The 20,792-nt window shown below is 38.3% G+C and overlaps 1 protein-coding gene across 1 annotated transcript; it reads left to right on the top strand.

Moving 5' to 3' along the window:
• The first annotated feature begins 1,576 nt into the window (after window positions 1-1,576).
• Window positions 1,577-20,792, top strand: LOC117787354. The gene is made up of 7 exons (XM_034625861.1): window positions 1,577-1,826; window positions 2,013-2,525; window positions 8,131-8,599; window positions 8,710-9,011; window positions 18,133-18,525; window positions 18,574-18,987; window positions 20,349-20,792. The coding sequence occupies exons 1-7, from the start codon at window positions 1,577-1,579 to the stop codon at window positions 20,693-20,695; spliced, it is 2,688 nt and encodes an 895-aa protein (XP_034481752.1). The 3' UTR covers window positions 20,696-20,792.

Raw genomic sequence — 20,792 nt, 5'->3', positions numbered from 1 at the left:
ACTAAAAGTTAGTTAAATGTAGATGTCAAACGAAAGAAAATTAATGTGCATTTAAATTTTATTAGATGCTACTGTACGAAGACAATAATGGTACACTGTACTTATTTATCAGTATTTAATTCAAGTGTAAATCATGTTCATGTTGAGGCATGCTAGGAGTGTTAATTAGTGTTGAGTCATGTTAGACAGTCTGTCAGTTGTTGTACACAACATGAACACGCACAAACAAGCTAGAAAATTGCTATTTCTCAACACATTTCGCTGTCGTGTCACGAGTGAAGTACACGGAAAACACGCCCATATCTAGTCGTGAGGTTTAAGGCCTTGGCAATTAAGAACGCCTTGAAGCGGCAGCTGCCACTGAGTTGCTCAAGTGTGTGTTGCATATTTTAAGTTGGCCCAACAATGGGGCAAGTTGTTGTTGTTGCTGTGTTGCTACTGTTTTCTGGCCGTCGCGTCGGAAAAGGCGGTCAAAAGGCCGTCAAGTGCCGTGCCAAGTAACAACTGAACTGGCAACGACAAAAACAAAAACAGCAACAACAACAATAGATGCTCAAATGTGTTGCACATTTCGCATGCAACAGCAAGGTGAACGATTGCACGACCCATGGGCGTGGTCAGGTGCGAATGTTGCCACAGGCTGACAGCTCGGACAACTCGCAAAACTCGGACAACACGGACTCCGAAGGTCTTTTCATTTCAAGAGGTTTTTCGAGTTATTTACGCTTCACAGGCGAAAAGACAGAGAGAGACAGAGAGAGTGAGTGAAAGAGAGGATAAGAAAAGCAAATAACGAGAATAACATCAAATGACGGGAACTTAAGTGCATAAAGAGACAGCAAGAAAGAGATAGAGAGGCGAAGATAGTAAAATAAAATCGGAGCGAAATAAGAAAAACAGATTTACACAAAAAAAAAAAGACTCAAATAGAAATCATTTGGAATGCGTCTAATAGAATACACCTTGTTATGAACTTAACCTTAAAAATAATCTGAATTTAACTTGACCAAAAATTTCCATGCACCCAAAGATAAAATCTGATATACTTGTAGACATTGATGGGCATTACATAAAAACTATTGCTTTACTAAAATATAATGTCTAACCAAGCTTGATCAGCTTAAAATTATTGCCAAAATAAATTTTTTTTATCTAAGAAAATTATGATTTTGTAAGCGACTTTTACGATTTTTTTAGTTTAAAGTTCTAGAAAAGTTCGAAAAAAAATTTTTGACATATGGTATTTAATTGGCTATATACGGGCATATAAATTAAAATATTAATCGCTAGCATATTATTTAAAATATGTTAAATATATATATATAAAAATAAAAATATGCAGTCTGGGAATATTAAAAAAATATTAATTGCTCACAAAATTTTTGGCTAGAAAAAGGGGGAAAAAAAGCCTGGTTATTGATTTGATGGATTCGAATGATTTTATATTTCACCCCATTAATATACTTATATGAGTACATGTGTTATCCTTAGTCGATATTAAATATTTTCCATTTCAAAATTGATTGATTTGCAGATAACCGAAAGCCAGGAGCAAAAAAAGAACCACCAATGCAAGATGAATTCGGAGCACACAATGCAGATGCCATCTGGGCCGCCGCCTCCATCGCAGAGAAGTACGGGCGGCGACTTCAGCGGGGAGAGGGAGAGTTACGGGTCGGCCGGGAGCATGGGATATGGAACCATCCCGAACTCGTCCAGCAACAGTTACGCTTCTTTTGGCGTTCTATCGACACTATCCACAGGAGCAGGGACTCCCACATTGCCGTTGCTTTTGCCCGCGCCGCCTTCCACCAGCACGTTCAAGACGACGACGATTTCGATGCCGACATCAACGGCCTCGACGACGCCCACCCCATCCCCCCAAATCCCAACCATGTCGATGACAATGCCAATGCCAATGCCGATGCCAACAACGACGGCAACGTTGCCCCAGCAGCCAACCATGATCCCCATGTCGATGACAATGTCGCTGACGACGCCAACGTCGCTGCCGACGCAGCTGCTGCCGATGCCAACGCTGGAGGACATTGAAGTGGCCACACAGCAGCCACAGCAGCCACATCAAGCACCGCCACCACCACCACCAGCCGGCATACTTAAATACCCAACACCATCAAGCGTTGGCTATGTCAGTGAACTCCTGGCACCGCCAGTGGCCCCACCATTGTCCACCAGCGCCAGCAGCTCCATCAACAGCAACTGTGGCACGCTCAAGAGCAATGCCAAGCTGTTGCCCCTTCAACTGGTTGCCACCACGGCACCCTCCCGCAAGGAACCCTCCCTGCCGCCGACCTCTTCAGCCGCCCCATCGCAGTCGCAGCAGCGTCAGCGACGTCAGGGCTGGTGCGCCTGCTTCGGCTCCGGTCCGAACCCATCCGAGGCCAAGACACCACCGGGCTATGCTACCAAGTCCAAGAAACGCAAACAAGCTGCACAGACTGTTTGGTCTGCGCTCCTCACAAATCTCGGCATTTGCATGCTTCTCTTGGCCTACACCCTACTTGGTAAGTATTCCATCCCACCTGAGCAGCGCTTTAATATTGAAAATGTCTTAAAGTGTATTCGAATGACCTGGAAATGCGGTTACGTGCACCCAAATCGTTGCAGCCAAAGATGTTCTCCTCCTTTTTGCTCTCTCCATATTCAAAGCTTGCACTATCATTCCGTGCTTAACCTGTTATCAATCGTCTTCCATTTAACGCAATCATAAAGCTCACTTTTACTTCATTACTGGTACTCCAGTTACTCCCCTCTCTCTTTAGTGGTGCTCACAATCTGATTGACATTATTGTAACCCAGCGGTGTAAATACCTTTGCTCTTGCTGCTCGCAGTGCTCAAACAGTTAGGTTTTGCAAAGTGGCGCCAAAAAGACGCACAAGCACTTGCACTAACTGGTAACGATCTCGAGCGAACTTAAAAAAACAAAATGCATAAAACAAAGGCGCCTGTCCTTCAAATTATGCAGTATATATATCAGAGTGGGTCAATTTTTTTCGCGACAAAGCGGCTATGAAATTCGTAATCTACGTAGAAGAATTGCCTAAGAAACCATGGGTCTAAAATAAAGCTTCCACTTTTTACGGGGAAGTTTTTCATGTGTTTTGTATGGCGAAATTGTCTGTTTGGTGAAACTTACGGCAAAAAAAATATGAAAAAAACTCCAGATACAGACAATCACCAATGCAGGGAATAACACCGTAACCGGTAACGGAACCGTTAACCAAAACTAACCGTTTCATTTTTAGTACCTGAACTGAAACCGTAACCGAAATTAGTTCTCTGTCAAGAACCGAAAACCGAAACTCTTCTACCGGTACGGTTATGGTAAAGTTACTAGGTCAAAGAGTTGACAAACTTCCAACTGTCATAACTCGAAGAAAACTGACCCGATTTTCAACCAAAATACCATTTTGATCACGATTCGGTCTCTTAATTCATACTGCATTTAAAATTTTGGCATTTTGAAAATTTTATTATTTGTCGATCATCATAGCCATGACTCCACGTTAATGGTAAGGGTCCCCCCTTTGAAATTTTGAAAATTCAAAAATTTAAATCTCATGTTTTTACTTTTAATCAACTCCTTATATCGTAATTAGTATAAAACGACACTTTAAACTTGATTCTGATGCCTTTAATTTTTTTTAAAAAAATCATGTCAAAGTTAAGAAATATTTGGACTGGTGAAGTTGCTAGGTCTGAGGCTTCAGCAACTTCGAACTGTTATAACTTTGGCAAAACTGTACCGATTTTCAAGCGGAATGTCATTTTGATCATGGTCTTGTCCCTATAATCATTAGGTATTCAAATTTTGTTCATTAGGAAAATTTTATTATTTTGCGACTACCGAAGCCATGGTAAGGGTCCCCCCTTTGAAGTTTTGAAAATTCTAAATTTAAAATCTCAAGTTATTAGTTTTAATCAACTCCTTACATCGTAATTAGTATAATATAATAATATAAAATGACGTGTATATACTTATAAATTCATTCCTCCAGCAGTCGAATGGACAATTGATTCGACTTTAATTAAATTATCCATTATGGAAAAGTTAAATGCCAAATATCTATTGATTGTGTTAGGTTAAGTTGAGTTTTTTTCGCTCGATAAACACATTTTTAATGAATTGAGCTCATTTGTAATGTGTCCGGGGCATTAAGAGTCGATGTGCTCATTAAAATTGGACATCTGTAGAGCTTAGCTTGATTAATTGTCAGCATATAGAATAGCATCAGTTGTACAAACAATTGTGTTGTTGTTGTTGTTGTTTCGACTATGTTAACTAATTAACGCAGCATTTTCAGGCATTTCCTTTTTCCTATATACATTTCCTTGCTTTCTCCAGCTTTTTGCGGCTGTGATGTGGGTGTCGTTGAGATATAGATATAGATATAGATATAGATACAGATAAAGATACTCTCAGACATTGTATGTTAGTTACAAACACCTAATGTATCTTGTCACAGTTTCGACGTTTAAATTAACAACAACAACAGCTACAACAATGGCTAAAAGACGCAGCCGCAACACGACAACGTGACAAATTTAATTAATCATTTTCCCGGGGCAGAAACAAAACGCCAAAAACGTTCCATCGACTCTGAGACTCCTGTTTGCTCACGCTGCCGAGAAACTTATGCGGCAAAATTCTGTGTGGCATACTTTTGTGCCTGTCATGTTGCAGGGGGCATGTTACTCACATTAGAAACCAGAAGACAGCTGCTTCGACATGACGGCCACGGAAGTGACAGGCTGCGAGACAAAAATGACAAAATAGGCAGCTCGGCAGCACGGCAGCACGGCAGCTCGACAAGTCGAAAACTCGACTGTGGAAGCATGCAAAAGGCAACACATGCGCCACGTCAAATACTTTAAACAAATCGAATCGTCTACGCACTTGAGATGCGCCCCAAATACTGTTACTTGTGTCACTGAATCTTAGTAGCAACTTTTGCTTCGATTTTAAGTTACTCACTTTTTCATCAACACAGTTTTACCGACGATGAATATTTCCATTCACATTCGATTCGCTTCGGTTTTCACACAAAAATTCCATAAATTTTTCTAAATAACTGTTTGTAACGATTTACGGGGGACAAGTCACGAGTACCGAGTCACTTCTGTGTATAAGGAGTAGAAGTTTATCATACTTTTATCTGTAACAAGTTCTACCTTTAAAAGTTTATTGGGATTTTCGGATGTCTCGTAAACTGTTACTTTTAAAGAGTTATCAAGTAGCTAGTACTTCAGCTACTTTTAGTTAATATCTTTCGAAATATTCAAATTGTAATTCACAACTCGCCAAGATCTTATAAACTTGAGTAAGGTTATAATATTAATTTTACTTTAGATTGACTTAAAGCGCATGCTTGACAGGAAAACCTCTTATTTTCTGTTACTTTTTTCTATTTTTCTGAAAAAATTTAAAACCGATGCTCAAGGAATCATTAAAAATACTTAGAGAAAAACCAATCAATTCTGCACGAAATTTATTTTAAAAAAATCACTTTAAGTAAATTAATGCAATTATATTATTTAAAAATAATTATAACTTTTCCAATTTCAGACAGTTTTTGTTTTTAGGTCATCCTAAAAGATCGAAAAACACATAATCTGAATTTACCTAAGTCAAACCAATGAAACTATCTTTATCATTCTTGGTTTTAAACAACTACTATAATGAAAGAGACAATATGTATTGTCACAGGATTGTTCATCTCCATACGTGAATTGTGAATATGTGCTTTTGTGTGTGTGTGTGTGTGTGTGTGTGTTGGTTCTTTCTGCATGTGACAGCTGCGCAAAAAGTTGGCCGTGTTGCCTTGTTAGAGGAAATCATCAAATGACACAAACAATTATTTAACTTTCGCTAGACAACGTGCGTGAGTGTGTGACGTCAAAATACTCGGCCATGAAAGCTGGCGATGTGTGTGTTCGTATGTGTCTATATGGCATGTTATGTGTCTACTCCATTTTGCGTGCATTTTAACGCTTCAACAAAAGTTTCAAGTTGGCCAAACACAACAACAGCAGCAACAATTGCTCCTTTTGTTCCCTCTAACGTTTGGTCAGAGCACTCCCCCCCCCTACTCATGTATTATTTTTAACTTTGACATATGTTGGCTTTTGCCGACGACATCGACTCATCATTTCCCATAACATCATTTGCACTGTTCTTCCCTCAAGCGACCCCTCACACAAAAAATGTTAAAGTTACAGGGAATGTAACAGAAAAACTTTTCAAAAACTTGACAAAATGCCGTTACAACGACATCTGTGTGTGTGTGTGTGTGTGTGTGTGTGTGTATTGGTTGATCAACATTCACATTAAATGACTGACAAGACATCAGCATAGAAATTCACACAAGACCTGAAAAGTTCCTGATGCGGGGAAAAGTAGAAGGGGAATCCATCATCATGTGACCAAAACTTGATTTGACCCATCGCCTTTTAATAGGGGAGGCGTTGCTTTATGTCCACGCCCATTTTACACTCACTTGACAGTAAATTCACTTTGCTCACATCATGGCACAAATGTGAATTTCCAAAGATTTTCCCATCACTTTAATAAAGGTGCGAAAGAGAACGAGAAGCCCAGGGAGCAATTATTGCAGCGAGAAGATAAACGTAAAGTAATTGGATAAACTAAGTGAAAAGCAAAAATAATTGAGTGTGCATATGAAAAGTGCATTTAGAAGTGACATGTAAAATTTCAAAGTAAGATGCATATTGAATGAGTGAAAAATCAATTCCAATTCATAATTGGCTAATTCAATAATAATAATTTCAAAACGAATGTTGAGCGAAGTATAAGCAGAAATAGGTAAACGCATTGTGCCAGTCCAATTAGCTTTGTTACAATAGCCTCTTTGCTGAATGTTAACATTCATTTAACATAAGAGTGGAAACTTAGCATTCAAACAAAATAATTGATGGTTAATCAAATTTGGTTTGGCTTGAAATAGTATTTTAAAAAATATATAACAATAATAATGTCGAGTTTCATACTTTTTGGATTGTTGGTTCAATCAATTTAACGATAAAGCATCGAGCATTCCTAAAAGTTTAATATGCTATTTCCACGACCACTCACATTTGACACATTTGCTCACATTTGAATGTGTCAGATTTTTGGCTTTCCACGACCAAATGTGAAACTGTTAAACAATTTTCCATTCACCCGAAATAAATCAGCAGTTCGATTTTTATGCAAAAATCATAAAAAGCTAAAAATAAGTACATTTTCATTTTTATTTTGCAATTATATTTCGCGCAAATTTTATGCTAACTTATATTTATTGAACAAAACAGCTGGTTAAAGTGTTAATTGCTTTTTTCACGATTTTATCGATAAACATGGCGTGTTCGATAAAAAAAATACTGAAATTCGCCGGGGTGAATGGCAAAAAATCTTAACATTCATTATGAATGAGCCAAAATGAACATTCGGATTTTGTATTGAAATGAAGTTCACATTCAGCCCGAATGATGAAGATGGAGTCGAATGTGCCAAATGTGCTGTCGTGGAAATAGGCTATAACATTTGTCAAAAATGTACTTGAATATCATTATGGCAATGTGAGTGAAACACATTTTTTTTAAATTTTAAGCGTCTCTATATAGTGGAAAGAGACTATGCATTTAACCGAAATTTCTTAGTTTTAGAAGAAAGATATAAACGTTAAGACCATACGTCTAGAAAATACTTTGAGAACCTAAATTCTTAAATCAAATAAAAAAACCTTGATTGTAAGATTGTGTTTCTTGTATTATTTTCGCTTCAAGTTGTCGAATAGCAAAAGTTTTGTTTTTATCAGTGTATGCGCAAACAATCGCAACACTAGAGGAATGTTAAAATAGTTAATGGAAATGCTAGCAGTGCATACGACTCGTTGCATGACTCTTGGCCAATTTTTGGGGCCATTTGGTTGAAAGGAATCCTCAACTGACCGCAAGACTGTCCCCAGAAGGCAGACAAAACAAATGAGTTGCCGTTGCTTATTTGAATGCCGAGACTCTCTAGTCATTGTTCTCACTATTGTTGTTTCCAGTTGTTGTTGTTGCAAGTCTCATGAGTGTACTCGTAATGTTGTTGGTTTTATTTGCAGGCTCCTTCATATTCCTGACCATTGAGAACGAGGACTCGGCACTGCTGCATCAACAGCACACGCTGGCATCCACGAAGCGCAACATGGCAAATGGGAACAGCAATGGTATCTATCAACAGCAAAGGTCGTCGCATCAACAGCAACAGCAACCACAACAGCAACAGCAACAACAGCAGCAACAACAACAGCAACAACATCATCAACATGGACAGCACACGGACAATGATACGGTGGCTGCTGCAGTTGCCCAGGGTCAGGATTTGGCTCATGACAGAAATAATGGCGTCTATGGCCCGGCATCGAATGACTTTGTTTATGGCATAGATGAGACAGATGTGGATGGGGCCGGTGGGGGGCAGTCACAGTTTGCCCTATCGCCGGATACTTATGATGTACGACAGCGGACCATTGAGAATATCTGGGACATAACCGTATCCCTCAATATACTGTACAAGGAGAATTGGACAAAGTAAGTAAGCACAAGCTCAAGCATTCTTACACTTAACTCACATACAATTTCATTCCAAACATACACACACACACCGACACACACATATATATAAACATATACACTTACAGATTAGCCGCACTTGAAATTGCCAAGTTTCAAGACCAATTAATCAAGAGACTGAACGAGGATGTTATGCTGCAATTATCACACGACGATGTGGCCAACAGCCATACTGGACCCGGCTCGGCAGGACCATCATCATCATCATCATCATCGTCATCGTCGGGCAACAATCCGGCCACGGAAGCTGTGCTCTTGCACACACACTATCATCATCATCGGCTTGCCGGAGGCGGAGTGGGAGGACCACCACATGAGTGGAATTTCGCTAAAGCGTTTTTGTATTCGCTAACCGTTTTGACCACAATTGGTAAGTGCCACTCGCCACTTGCCACTCTCCACTTGCCACAACTGCCCCATGGACATACCAAATAAAAAGCGAGTGACAGATAGAGACAACCACACCATGTAAGACACATAGAGAGAGAGACAGAGAGAGAGAGCACAAGAGACACAGAGTAAAAGAGCGAGAGAGAGGCAACGAGTGCGATTACAAGTACTCGTATTGTGCTGTGGACCATAAATTTTATGTTCCAACCAACGGAAATTTGTTTTACTTGAATGGCGCACTCAGTGCTTTTGTTTCCAGCTAGCCCCGGAATAAGGCTATGACCCGTTCACCTTTTGACATCAACCCGTAACCACAAAAGCCAGCTGCCCGGCAGCTCACTTAATGATCGATGAGCAGGTATAATCAACTGCAGCACAATTTGAACTCTCGAGTCCATCGATAACTAATGAAATGGCCAGCGAGCAAGCCGAGCGAGTATTGGAATGAAATGACGCACCAATTAGACGTAACGAGAAATCGTAGCAGGGCGAGTTCAAGTTATTTCAAGGAATACTTTTAACGAGCAATTCCAAAGATGTAACTTCTAAGACAACTAGCTAGTGCAAGTAACTACAACGAGTAATTTTAATTCCAATGTAATTTCAATGAATAGCCACAGCGATTTGAGGATAAATTCATGGATTGACTCCAACGAGTATTTCAACAAGCTGCTAAAGTGTATTGCTTATACGAGTAACTCCAACAAGCCAGAGCGAGTAGCAATAGATGATGGGAGTAGCCACAGCGAGAAGCCCCAGCGAATAGTCATAGGCAGTAGCTTTAGCGAGTAGACACAGCGAGTAGACATAGCGACTGGACATAGCAAGTAGACATGGCGAGTGTCACACTAAGTAGACACAGCGAGTAGACATAGCGAGTAGACATAGCGAGTAGCCCCAGCGACTAGACATAGCGAGTAGACATGGCGAGTGTCACAGCGAGTAGCCATAGCGAGTATCCCCAGGAGTAGACACAGCGAGTAGACATAGCGAGTAGACATGGGGACTGGCACAGCAAGTAGCCCCAGAGAGTAGACACAGCGAGTAACCCCAAAAGTAGACACCGCACAGCGAGTAGCCTATGCGACTAGGCATAGCGAGTATATAAGGCGAGTGTCACATCAAGTAGACACAGCGAGTAGAAGAGTGGCACAGCAAGTAGCCTCAGCGAGTAGACATAGCGAGTAGCCCCAGAAGTAGACACCGCGAGTAGCCCCAGCGTGTAAACTCAGCGAGTAGCCCTAGCAGGTAGATTCCGGGTAGATACAGCTAGTAGCTACAGCGAGTAGTCAACTCGGGTGAACACAGCTAGTAGCTACAGCGAGTAGTCGCATCGAGTGAACACAGCTAGTAGCTACAGCGAGTAGTCACATCGAGTATTCACAGCGAGTAGCCACATCGTTTTGCAATAGCCAGAGTAGTCACAGCGAGTAGACATGGCGAGTGTCACACTGAGTAGACACAGCGATTAGACACAGCGAGTAGACAGAGCGAGTAGACATGGAGAGTGGCACAGCAAGTAGCCTCAACGAGTACACATATCGAGTAGCCCCAGAAGTAGACACCGCGAGTAGCCCCAGCAAGTAGATTTAACGAGTAGACACAGCTAGTAGCTACAGCGAGTAGTCACATCGAGAATCCACAACGAGTAGCCACATCGATTTGCAATAGCCAGAGTAGTCACAGCGAGTAGCCTCAGCGAGTAACCACAGCGAGTAGACATAGCGAGTAGACATGGAGAGTGGCACAGCAAGTAGCCTCAGCGAGTAGACATAGCGAGTAGACATAGCGAATAAACATAGCCAGTAGCCACAGCGAGTAGTGAGTGTGGGAAAAAGTAACAATGACGAGCAACCACAACAGCCTGAACGAGTAGTTGCCTTGAGAATTTAATGTGTAATCAACTTTGTATTTTATGCGTTTGTGCTGCATTTCCTACGGTTATAGCCATACAAAGACGTTAGTTGAGATTTACCAATTTCACGTACAGCAACAGCCAATCGAAGTCAGATACGTATACGTGTGCGGGTGAGTGTGAGTGTGAGTCCATTCGCAATGCAGTCGAATGGCAATCGCTGCAAACATTCGATAAACGTAAAAGTTGTTTTTTTTTATATCTAGACAATTTGGATGAATCTTGTTAGATGTACGTGGCTTATCGAGATGGTGCTCATCTGTCATTTGTGTGCTCATGTGAGAAGAATATCTTTCAATTGCCAGTGTCACACACACACACACACACACACACACACACGCACCTCAATTTAAAATTATACTATATATACGTGAAGAAAAGGAGTCAACATTTAAGCTGCCTTCGAGTTTTGCAGTTGTCTGAGTTCCCAGGTCCTGTCAAGTGCTGGCGTGTGCGCTTTTTTTGTTCGTATTGTTGTTATTGTTGCTGTCGATGTTGTCCTTGTTGTTGTTTCTTGGTAATTTCATAGGTTCACCCACAAAAAACAAGCCGAAAGTCAAATATTGATAGAGCAAAACAACAAACGAAGCTATTTGCTTAGCCCGAATGGCCAACACACACACAGAGGCAAGAGAAACAGATAGAGAGAGTGGTAGACAGAGAGAGAGAGAGAGAGAGAGAGAGCGATGCCCAAGCATAGACACGACTTTCCACTTGTGAAAATGCTATAAAATAAAATTTGCAAAAATTTTCTGCTGATCTTGGCAGTTCATGCAAAGGCCGGCAAGCAAATACGCCCCAAATACACCTCCTTTCACCCTCCCTGCCAAAGTCCAACCCCAATCGCAGACCCAAAAAGACGAAAGTCAAAAAAAAAAAGCTGCCCTGCTGCATAAAATGCTCCAAAATGTCAGAGTTAGAGGTGGGGAAGGTAGAGGGATGGAGGGAGTATTGTCAGTTTGCAATTGCGTTAGTCAGCAGGCTGCTTGGGACATTTGTATTAACATGACTTTCTGCCTTTGCCAGTCGGCTTATTATTATTATTATTATTATTGTTTTGTGGCTTTCAATGGACGCCAGGGTTGGAAGGGGCTGCTGCGTTGGATGGTGCAAGTATGACCATTGTTCTTGGACGAACGCCTACAAAAATCATGCGAGCACCCAACAATATGATTATTATTATTGGCCAGCCCACGACTAAGCCACTTTCTAGGCACACACACACACAAACACACAAATATATATATAGACATATTTATAAATACATATACACTGATAAAAAAAAATGTTCTAAAATCAAGATTTTGGTCTCAGAACTAAGATTTTTGGTCTAAAAAATGCGTCGAGAACATCAAATTCTTGAATTAGGAGAACACATCTTGATTTTAAGAACATTTTAAATAAGACCAAGTTCTTATTTTAAGAATAAATGTTCTTAAAATTTAAATCAAAAAATAAAATAAATGAAAATTATTTTTTATATTTATTTTTTTTTTATTTTTGAATTTTGATTTATTTATATTTTATTCTGTTTTAGTAATTTTATAAATGTTATTTTAATTTGTTACGAGGGGGATTCGAACCGCCGCCTACTGCTTCCCAACTGAAGCGGTTTCTCTAACCAGAGCGCCACGGGCCACCATTTGTTTGATACGAAATAGTACCTATTTATACTTTCCTAACAATTTAAGATTTTTATTCTTATATTAAGATTTTAAGATTTTTTAGATTAATAATCTTAGTTTTAGTAATTTGGTCTTAAAATAATCTTATTTTAAGAACAAAATATTTAAGATGAATGTTCTTGATTTTAGAAGTTGGTCTTTTTTTTCAGTGTACGTATACACTCTCTGTATGTGTGTATGTGTGCATACATGTCTCTCTGCTCTATGATTGTCTTGGGCATAAATGGGAATTTATAGGCGGTTTGCTGCCTCAGTCTCGATTTTAACTTCAGACTCCGGGCTCTAGCACAATAAATAGCCAGGCTCTGGGGCAATCCCTGGACAGCAATAAGACAAGTAATTTAGTTGCAAAATAATTTTAAATTTCATTTTCCATTTTCACAGCCCTCACTATCATCAATTGCGCATCTAGGGACAGTCGTAGAGGAGTAGGAAAAAAAAAAATAAGTGGTGGAGAACTTCTAGTTCTGGCGATTCCCTTTTATGTGTTGCCATTTTGTGTTTTATGGTTGTCATGTGGACTCGAACGATTCATAACCAAACACCATCGATATCAGCATATTAAGTTGCTCTGGCTTTTATGAACATTGACATAAGCGCTTAAGTTGGAGCCAAGTGAATGGGAATATTTATGCACAAGCTAGAAAAGTGGATACTTCGAGTTAATGCAATAGTTTAGTCAATAGTTTCTAAAGTCAAATTGAGAGTGCACAAAGTCTCATAAATCATGCACTTAAAAACTAATTGAAATTAATTCTATACATGCATGTGTTAATTCGATAGATTGTTCAATAAGTTTGTTGTGGAACTATTAAAGCCAAACTGAGTTTTTGCTTAGCACACAAAAAACTGAAATTAATTCTAATACAATTGTTACATTACTAAACTTCAATAATTTAATAGTCAATTCAATAGTTTGCTGTAAAATTCTTTAAGTAATGTTTTCCTTTAAAAACAAAACAGTCCTTCAATTTGAAATTATTTTTATTATTATTATTAATTAAAACATGGTTTCGTAAGAAAAACATTCATTAAATATTTTTTCTGCTTAAAATTAATTAATTAAAGCTCAATAATAATCTTAAAAAATGCAATAAATTTATAATAAAAATAGTTGACGTGCTTTAAGTGTTTTTAAAGCGCTCATATCTTGTTAATTGATTATATTCACAGTAGAAACCTTAAGTGAAATTCACAATCAAATGTATTTGAATGTGCCGTAGCGTTTTTGAATCAACGTAATTGAATAAACCATAATATTTATAACAGTTTTATAGCCATACGTGGATTTATATATTTTATACGTATCGATATTATTGCAAATTCAAAACACTCCCCGCAGTTCAATCAGCGTCTATTAGCTCTAAAAAGCTCTTATCAAATGCGGGACGACCCAGAATGTGCTGTGTGTGTGTGTGTGTGTGTGTGTGTGTGTGTGTGTGTGTGTGGTTCTAAATATTGAAATCTTTCAATATCTTTCAATAAAATATGTAGATGCCTCAATCCCTGTCACGCCTGCCACGCCTTCCCTCCACCACCGCCCACTCTTTACTGGCAAATTGACAGCGCGCCAGCTGAGTTTTACAGCTCGAGTTTGAGATTTAGCTACAGCTCCGGTTTCGGCTTTGCTTTCGGGTCAATGCCAATATTATTAGCACCCACAAAGTGAGCACCTACTGTACACAGACAAATACAGATACAGATACAAATATACATACAAATACAGATACAGATACAAATATAGATACAAATACAGATACACTGAAAAAAAAGAACAACTTCTAAAATCAAGAACATTCATCTTAAATATTTTGTTCTTAAAATAAGATTATTTTAAGACCAAATTACTAAAACTAAGATTATTTATCTAAGCAAACCTAAAATCTTAATATAAGAATAAAAATCTTAAATTGTTAGGAAAGTATAAATACGTAGTATTTCATATAAAACAAACCGCTTTAGTTGTGAAGTAGTAAAATGTATATAAATCAAAACTTAAAAAAAAGAAAAAAAAAAAACTAAACATAAAAAATAATTTTTATTTTTTTTATTTAAAGAGCGTTTATTTTTAAATTAAGTACCTGATCTTATTTGAACTGTTCTTAAAACCAAGGCTTCAAGCCTTCAAAATGTTTTTAAAGGTTCGGTTCGGCGGCTCGAACCATAGAGCAAGACATCGGTTCGGCTCGAGAATTGGTTTATATACCGCCCGGACCCAAGGTTTGGGTTCGAACCTTGGTTCAATTTCATACAAAAAATATTTGTATTGTTTTACAATTTTCTCTACATTTTGAATTTATGAATTTTTTTTTTTTAAGAAATACAATTTTGATGATAATTTAAATTTATTTGAAGATTACATATAACTTATTTTAATCCGAAGTCTCAAATAATTGCGTTATATTAGAAAGCCATAAAATATATGTAATTATTTTTTTTTCGAACCGAAACTTTTATTTTAGAAAGCGGTTCGGCTTAGGTTCGGGTTCGCAAAGTAAATAATGTGAAGGGTTTGGTTCTTAAGCAGTCCGAACCGAACCGGTTCTACGAGGTTCGGTTCAGAACCGGCTTACAGCCTTGCTTAAAACCAAGATGTGCTATCTTAATTTAAGAATTTTATGTTCTCAACGCATTTTTTAGACCAAAAATCTTAGTTTGAAACCAAAATATTGATTTTAGAACATTTTTTTTTCAGTGTACACACATACTCAGAGTTAGCTTGAGTCCTGTCGTCTGCTTTGTGACACATTGACGTTTTGCTTCGGCTCAAATATATATATTTTGGGCAGAGGACTTCATTTAAATTTGCTGTCAATGCAATTACTTGCTCTTGCCAATTGACAGAGTACTCGTATATTTTTTTTTTGTATATGTTTGCATATTTTGTTAGCCTAAAGCTTAAACTCGACCAATAGCTGTGCTCTTGGCTCAAATTCACTTCACCCAAGCAGTTCGTCAATTAGTCAATCAGTGCATCATTCAGTCAGTCATTTAGTCAGCTAGTTCATGTGATTTTATATTGATTCAATTTATGTGTGGCGTGAATTTAATGCTGTGTGTTTAATGTCCGCAAGTAGATAGCATTTTCTTCATTCTCTTCAACACGCAGCCTCAATAAAATGGCAAAATACATATCACATGCCTGTCACGGCTGTAAGCCAGCCCCAGTGCCACGCCCACAGCCCCCGCCCAGTTCTGCCTGCTTGCTCCGTCGGCAATGCTACGGGCATAAAAATACATCAAGCGCCAACAATAAAATTAAGAAATTTTCAATTTATGCATGAGACACCTGACGACGATGATGACGTCTGACGCCGGATGTTGCCTCATAACGGTATTGTGTATACTGGCTGCTGTGCCACACCCCTGTCAGGGTGGTAAATACACACATACATAAGTATATTCATATGTGGTCTACCTTCGAAAGCTTGTTAGGCATTTTTATTACCTTCGTCCCTCTTAATTATTTTTTGGCCAATATGTGTGCGACTGTAAAGCAAAAGAGATGTGCACGGAACATCGGGTAGTGAGTAAGGGAGGGGATACACTGAAAAAAAGACCAACTTCTAAAATCAAGAACATTCATCTTAAATATTTTGTTCTTAAAATAAGATTATTTTAAAACCAAATTACTCAAACTAAGATTATTAATCTAAAAAATCTTAAACTCTTAATATAAGAAAATAAATCTTAAATTGTATCAAACAAATTTTGGCACCGTGGCGCTCTGGTTAGAGAGGCCGCTTTAGTTATTGAAGCAGTAGGCGGCGGTTCGAATCCCACTCGTGGCAAATTAAAATAGCATTTATAAAATTTAGTAAAACAGAAAAAAATGTAAATAAATCAAAATTAAAAAAAAAAAACATAGAATTATAAATATAAAAAATAATTTTTATTTTTTGATTTTAATGTAAAGAACATTTATTCTTAAAATTAGAACTTGGTCTTATTTAAAATGCTCTTAAAATCAAGATGTGTTCTCTTAATTTAAGAATTTTATGTTCTCGACGCATTTTTTTTGACCAAAAATCTTAGTTCTGAGACCAAAATCTTGATCTTAGAACATTTTTTTTATCAGTGTAGGGTTAGGTGTGTAGGTTGGGTTAGGTATTGAAATGAAGATTGCAATTGTTACTATATGACACATACTTGCGGCTCATTTCGGTCATGTCAATGCGTAATCTGCCTTCAAAATTTAATATTTGCAGGGATAAGCAGTTGTTGTCTCTCTCTAGTCTTTATCTATCTTTGTCAGCTCCTCTGCTTTACCCATTACAGGCAAAGCTCCTTGCACTCTATTCATATTTGTCTCGTTCCACAATCTGCTTTAAGCTTTTCAATTTTATTCTCTGCCCAGATTATATATAATCTTTTCTCTTTCGAACCTTTCTGTTGTTTATTTATTCCAATTATTTTTTCAACCCTTTTCTCTCCCTTTTTTTCATGGACATCGAAAATTCTTGATTATCTTGTTTTTCTAAGTTCTTCTCGTAGCTCAAATCGCTTCTTTCCTAAACACAGCTTTTTTTATACAGCCTCTTTAACTTATTCCTTTTCTCCTGTCTTCTCTCTAACGCACACATCCCTCTTCATTTATCACTTTATTTCCCTCCCCTTCTTACTTACTTTTCCCTTTTACATAGCTTCTTCTTTTCGTAATGTTCTCACTCTCTCCTTCTGACCTTTTTCTCCCGAAAAGCTTTCTTTCCTCAGTTTCTCTCGCTCTCTTTCTTTCACACACAGTTCGTCTTCAGGTTTCCCTCTATGCTTCACACATTTCTCTCTGCATGTTGACTCGATAATTCTTATGTCTTTCGTTTTTACTCTCTTAGAATCTCTCTTTCAGTCGCTTATATTTTTCCTACAATCTTTTTCTTCGCACATTTTTTGTTTTTAATTTCCTTTCTTACCGATTTTCCGCTTCATTTACCTCTCTCGTCTTTTTTTTATATCCTGTTTTGCCTTTAATTTCCCAATTTCTTCCTATTGTTAAATGTCGGTAAATATTCGGAGGTTTGTACCTATTTTTAGCGATTATTTTTTTTTCTTTTTTAAGTTTACTTTAAACTTGAGAGTATTAATTTGCGATTATAAGCATTTTTATTTTTATGGCTGTTAAAGTAAATGAGTGCATTTTTTAAAAACAGTTTCTAGCTATTATAAATTGTTAGTTTTAGGTCAAAGTACAAATATGAAAGTATTTATTTAGCCGTCATTTTGATAAATTAAATAAAATGCAAACTTTACTGATATAAAATCAGTGTAAGCCTAAAATCTAGTACATCTTTCGTAAAAGTAAAAAATTGAAAGAGTTTATTCGAAAACGGAACATTTTATCCTAAAAGCTGTTACAAAATATATTCAGAAAGTGATCACACAGCTTTGTAACGTCTCTCTCTGTCACAGCCTTAATCTAGAGTCAAATTCTCTACAGGCAACTCTGTCTCCGCCTATCTTTCGCCATTTGATCGATTTTCTAATATGTTTTTTGAATATTTTAGGTTATGGCAACATTGCACCTCGTACAGCGCTTGGACGGATCGTGACGGTTGCGTATGCCTTCTTTGGAATACCCCTGACCCTGGTCTATCTGAGCAGTACCGGCAGCATTCTGGCCAAGGTGGCGAGAGAGGTGTTCTCCAAGGCGCTGTGCTGTTGCCTGTGCTCCAACTGTGGCTATTGTTGCTACGACGAGAAGCGAATGGCGGAGAAGGAGCGACGGATGAAGAGGAAGCGACAGCAGGAGGAACTGCGCAAACAGCAGGCGGTGATGCAGGAACCTTACTACGTTCGGGATGTCTACCATGCCACGCCCGAGAAGCAACCAGGCGGTGGTGGAGGCGGTGGCGCTGGCGGTGGTGGCGGTAGTACCGGGACACCCACAGGAATACCCGGTCTGGGCATACCCGCTGCACCACCGGGTGGTGCAACCGCTGGTGCAGACATCGATTCGTTGAGCGCCAGTGAATCGCGTGGTTCCATGCACGGCTTGAGCATTTTGGCACCCATATTGCTCTGCTTCTCCATGATGATCATCTATATTGTCTTCGGGGCAGCGGTGCTTTATCGCTTGGAGAATTGGCCCATTATCGATGGCATCTATTTCTGCTTCATGAGCTTGTCGACAATTGGATTTGGCGATATGCTGCCAAGCTTGCGACGTGAATCAAATGCCACCACTTGGTTCTGTTCCGTTTACATCATGTCCGGCATGACACTGACCGCCATGTGTTTCAATGTCATCCACGAGGAGATCGTCCATCGCATCCGCATTGTCGTCGAGTTCAAAAAGGCGGGCGCTGCGACTGCAGCTGGCGGACCCGGTGGCTCAATGATGGATCTAGCGCACGAGGAGGGCAATCAGTATTATGTTCCCGCCTCCTGACACTACGAGAAGCGTGGACATCTCTATCAGCGCAATCCCACCGAAGAGACACTGGTGACAGGTAATCTTCAATTATTTTTAGACGCTGCTTTTAACAAAAATAAGTACATAGGACCGATCGCAAGGATTATCACTATTGGAATAGAAAAATTTTTAATTATTACCTCTATTTACTCCCCAAATCCATGTTATTCAAAAATATACGCCATTATACACCCATATTTGCCCTATATACCTTCTATAAATCCTTCTATTACCTCTATTTACCCCCAAATCCATCTTATTCAAATGTATACGCCATTATACACCCATATTTGCCCTATATACCTTCTATAAATGCTTCTATTACCTCTATTTACTTCCCAAATCCATCTTATTCAAATATATACGCCATTATACACCCATATTTGCCCTATATACCTTCTATAAATGCTTCTATTACCTCTATTCACTCACCAAATCCATCATATTCAACTATATACGCCATTATACACCCATATTTGCCCTATATACCTTCTATAAATGCTTGTTTATATTTATTTCATCATATACTTTTATTTATTTTATTTTTCCAATTAGACAAAGTTTTAATGGCAATATTTGAACATGAAACAATATATGATTATTTATTTTTTCCGTATTATTTATTTTCTACGGTAGATCTCTGATACAGTGGAAGAGGAAAGTGAGGATGGTATTTCCGGTGGTGTTATTAGCTCAATTATTTAAAACTTATAGAAAAAAGTCCAGATTTTATGAGTAGTCACAAATAAATTGACACTTTTGCTTTTGAAAAAATTTATAATAGATCTCTAATTGGATGTGGGAAGATTTTTCGACCGAGTCAACGCTTAGAATTTTTGGTTTCATTATCAGAGCTAATATTCACACTTGAATTAAATTGAAGTTAACAGAATTGTATTTAATTTGATCAGTTATTCAAATTTAAGTACAAAATTTATATTTAACCAAAAAAAAAAAAATATAGAAATTAAAACATTCATTTTATATACCTTAATTTATCAGAGAAACCACGCAGTTCAAAACTATATTTCACACACACCTACAATAAATATACCAAAAAACTTAACTTTCATAACATAACTGAATATTTAAAAAAAAACAGTTTTTATTACAAAAGATAATATATAAATTTTTTTATTTAAATTATTTTTTTTATTTTTTTTTTATTTAAAATAAAACTGTATTTTAATAATTATATATCTTGTGACTTGCGTAATAAAAATAACTTGTAGCGTTAGGATGAATTCAAATAAAATTAAATTAAAATGATCCCATAAAGTATAATTGATATTTCCTTTTGAATTGCAGATACGCCCACATCGCTGGTCCTTAAGGATTATGTGAATCATGAGCTAGTTCCCATACTGACCATGGATCCGAATGCTCGTCTAGCTCCTGTCTATACACCTATACCCGCACCGACAGCAAATCCGGCGGATGCCCATGGCAGCGATAGCAGCAGCTTTGCTAACCAGCTGAGCAGTCCCCTCCTGGAAGGACTCAATCCGACGAGCAGCGGACAGACGCCAACGCAATCGCAATCTCAATCGCAATCGCAATCTCAAGCGCAGGTCAAAGGTGTCTATACGCTGGCCGAGGAGACGGAATTGGAGCTGCAGGCGGTGCACACAGAGACGCAAGTGGAACGCGTCTAGGTGCCGTACAGTATTAAGTAGCATTAGGATTAGTCCTTAGACAAGTCAAGATTTTTTTTTTTCTGTGGGCAAAGACCCGATAAAAAAAAAAAAGCAA

Source organism: Drosophila innubila, chromosome X (assembly GCF_004354385.1).
Source record: "Drosophila innubila isolate TH190305 chromosome X, UK_Dinn_1.0, whole genome shotgun sequence".
Lineage (NCBI taxonomy): Eukaryota > Metazoa > Arthropoda > Insecta > Diptera > Drosophilidae > Drosophila > Drosophila innubila.
Note: the sequence above shows the minus strand (reverse complement) of the source record. Positions and strands in the feature narration are given on the sequence as shown.

Coding starts and splice junctions, on each gene's coding strand:
- LOC117787354 (XM_034625861.1), top strand. CDS start 1,577: ATGAATTCGGAGCACACAATGCAGATGCCATCTGGGCCGCCGCCTCCA. Junction 1,827..2,012: donor TTCCACCAGCACGTTCAAGA/CGACGACGATTT, acceptor CAACGTCGCTGC/CGACGCAGCTGCTGCCGATG. Junction 2,526..8,130: donor CTTGGCCTACACCCTACTTG/GTAAGTATTCCA, acceptor TTTTATTTGCAG/GCTCCTTCATATTCCTGACC.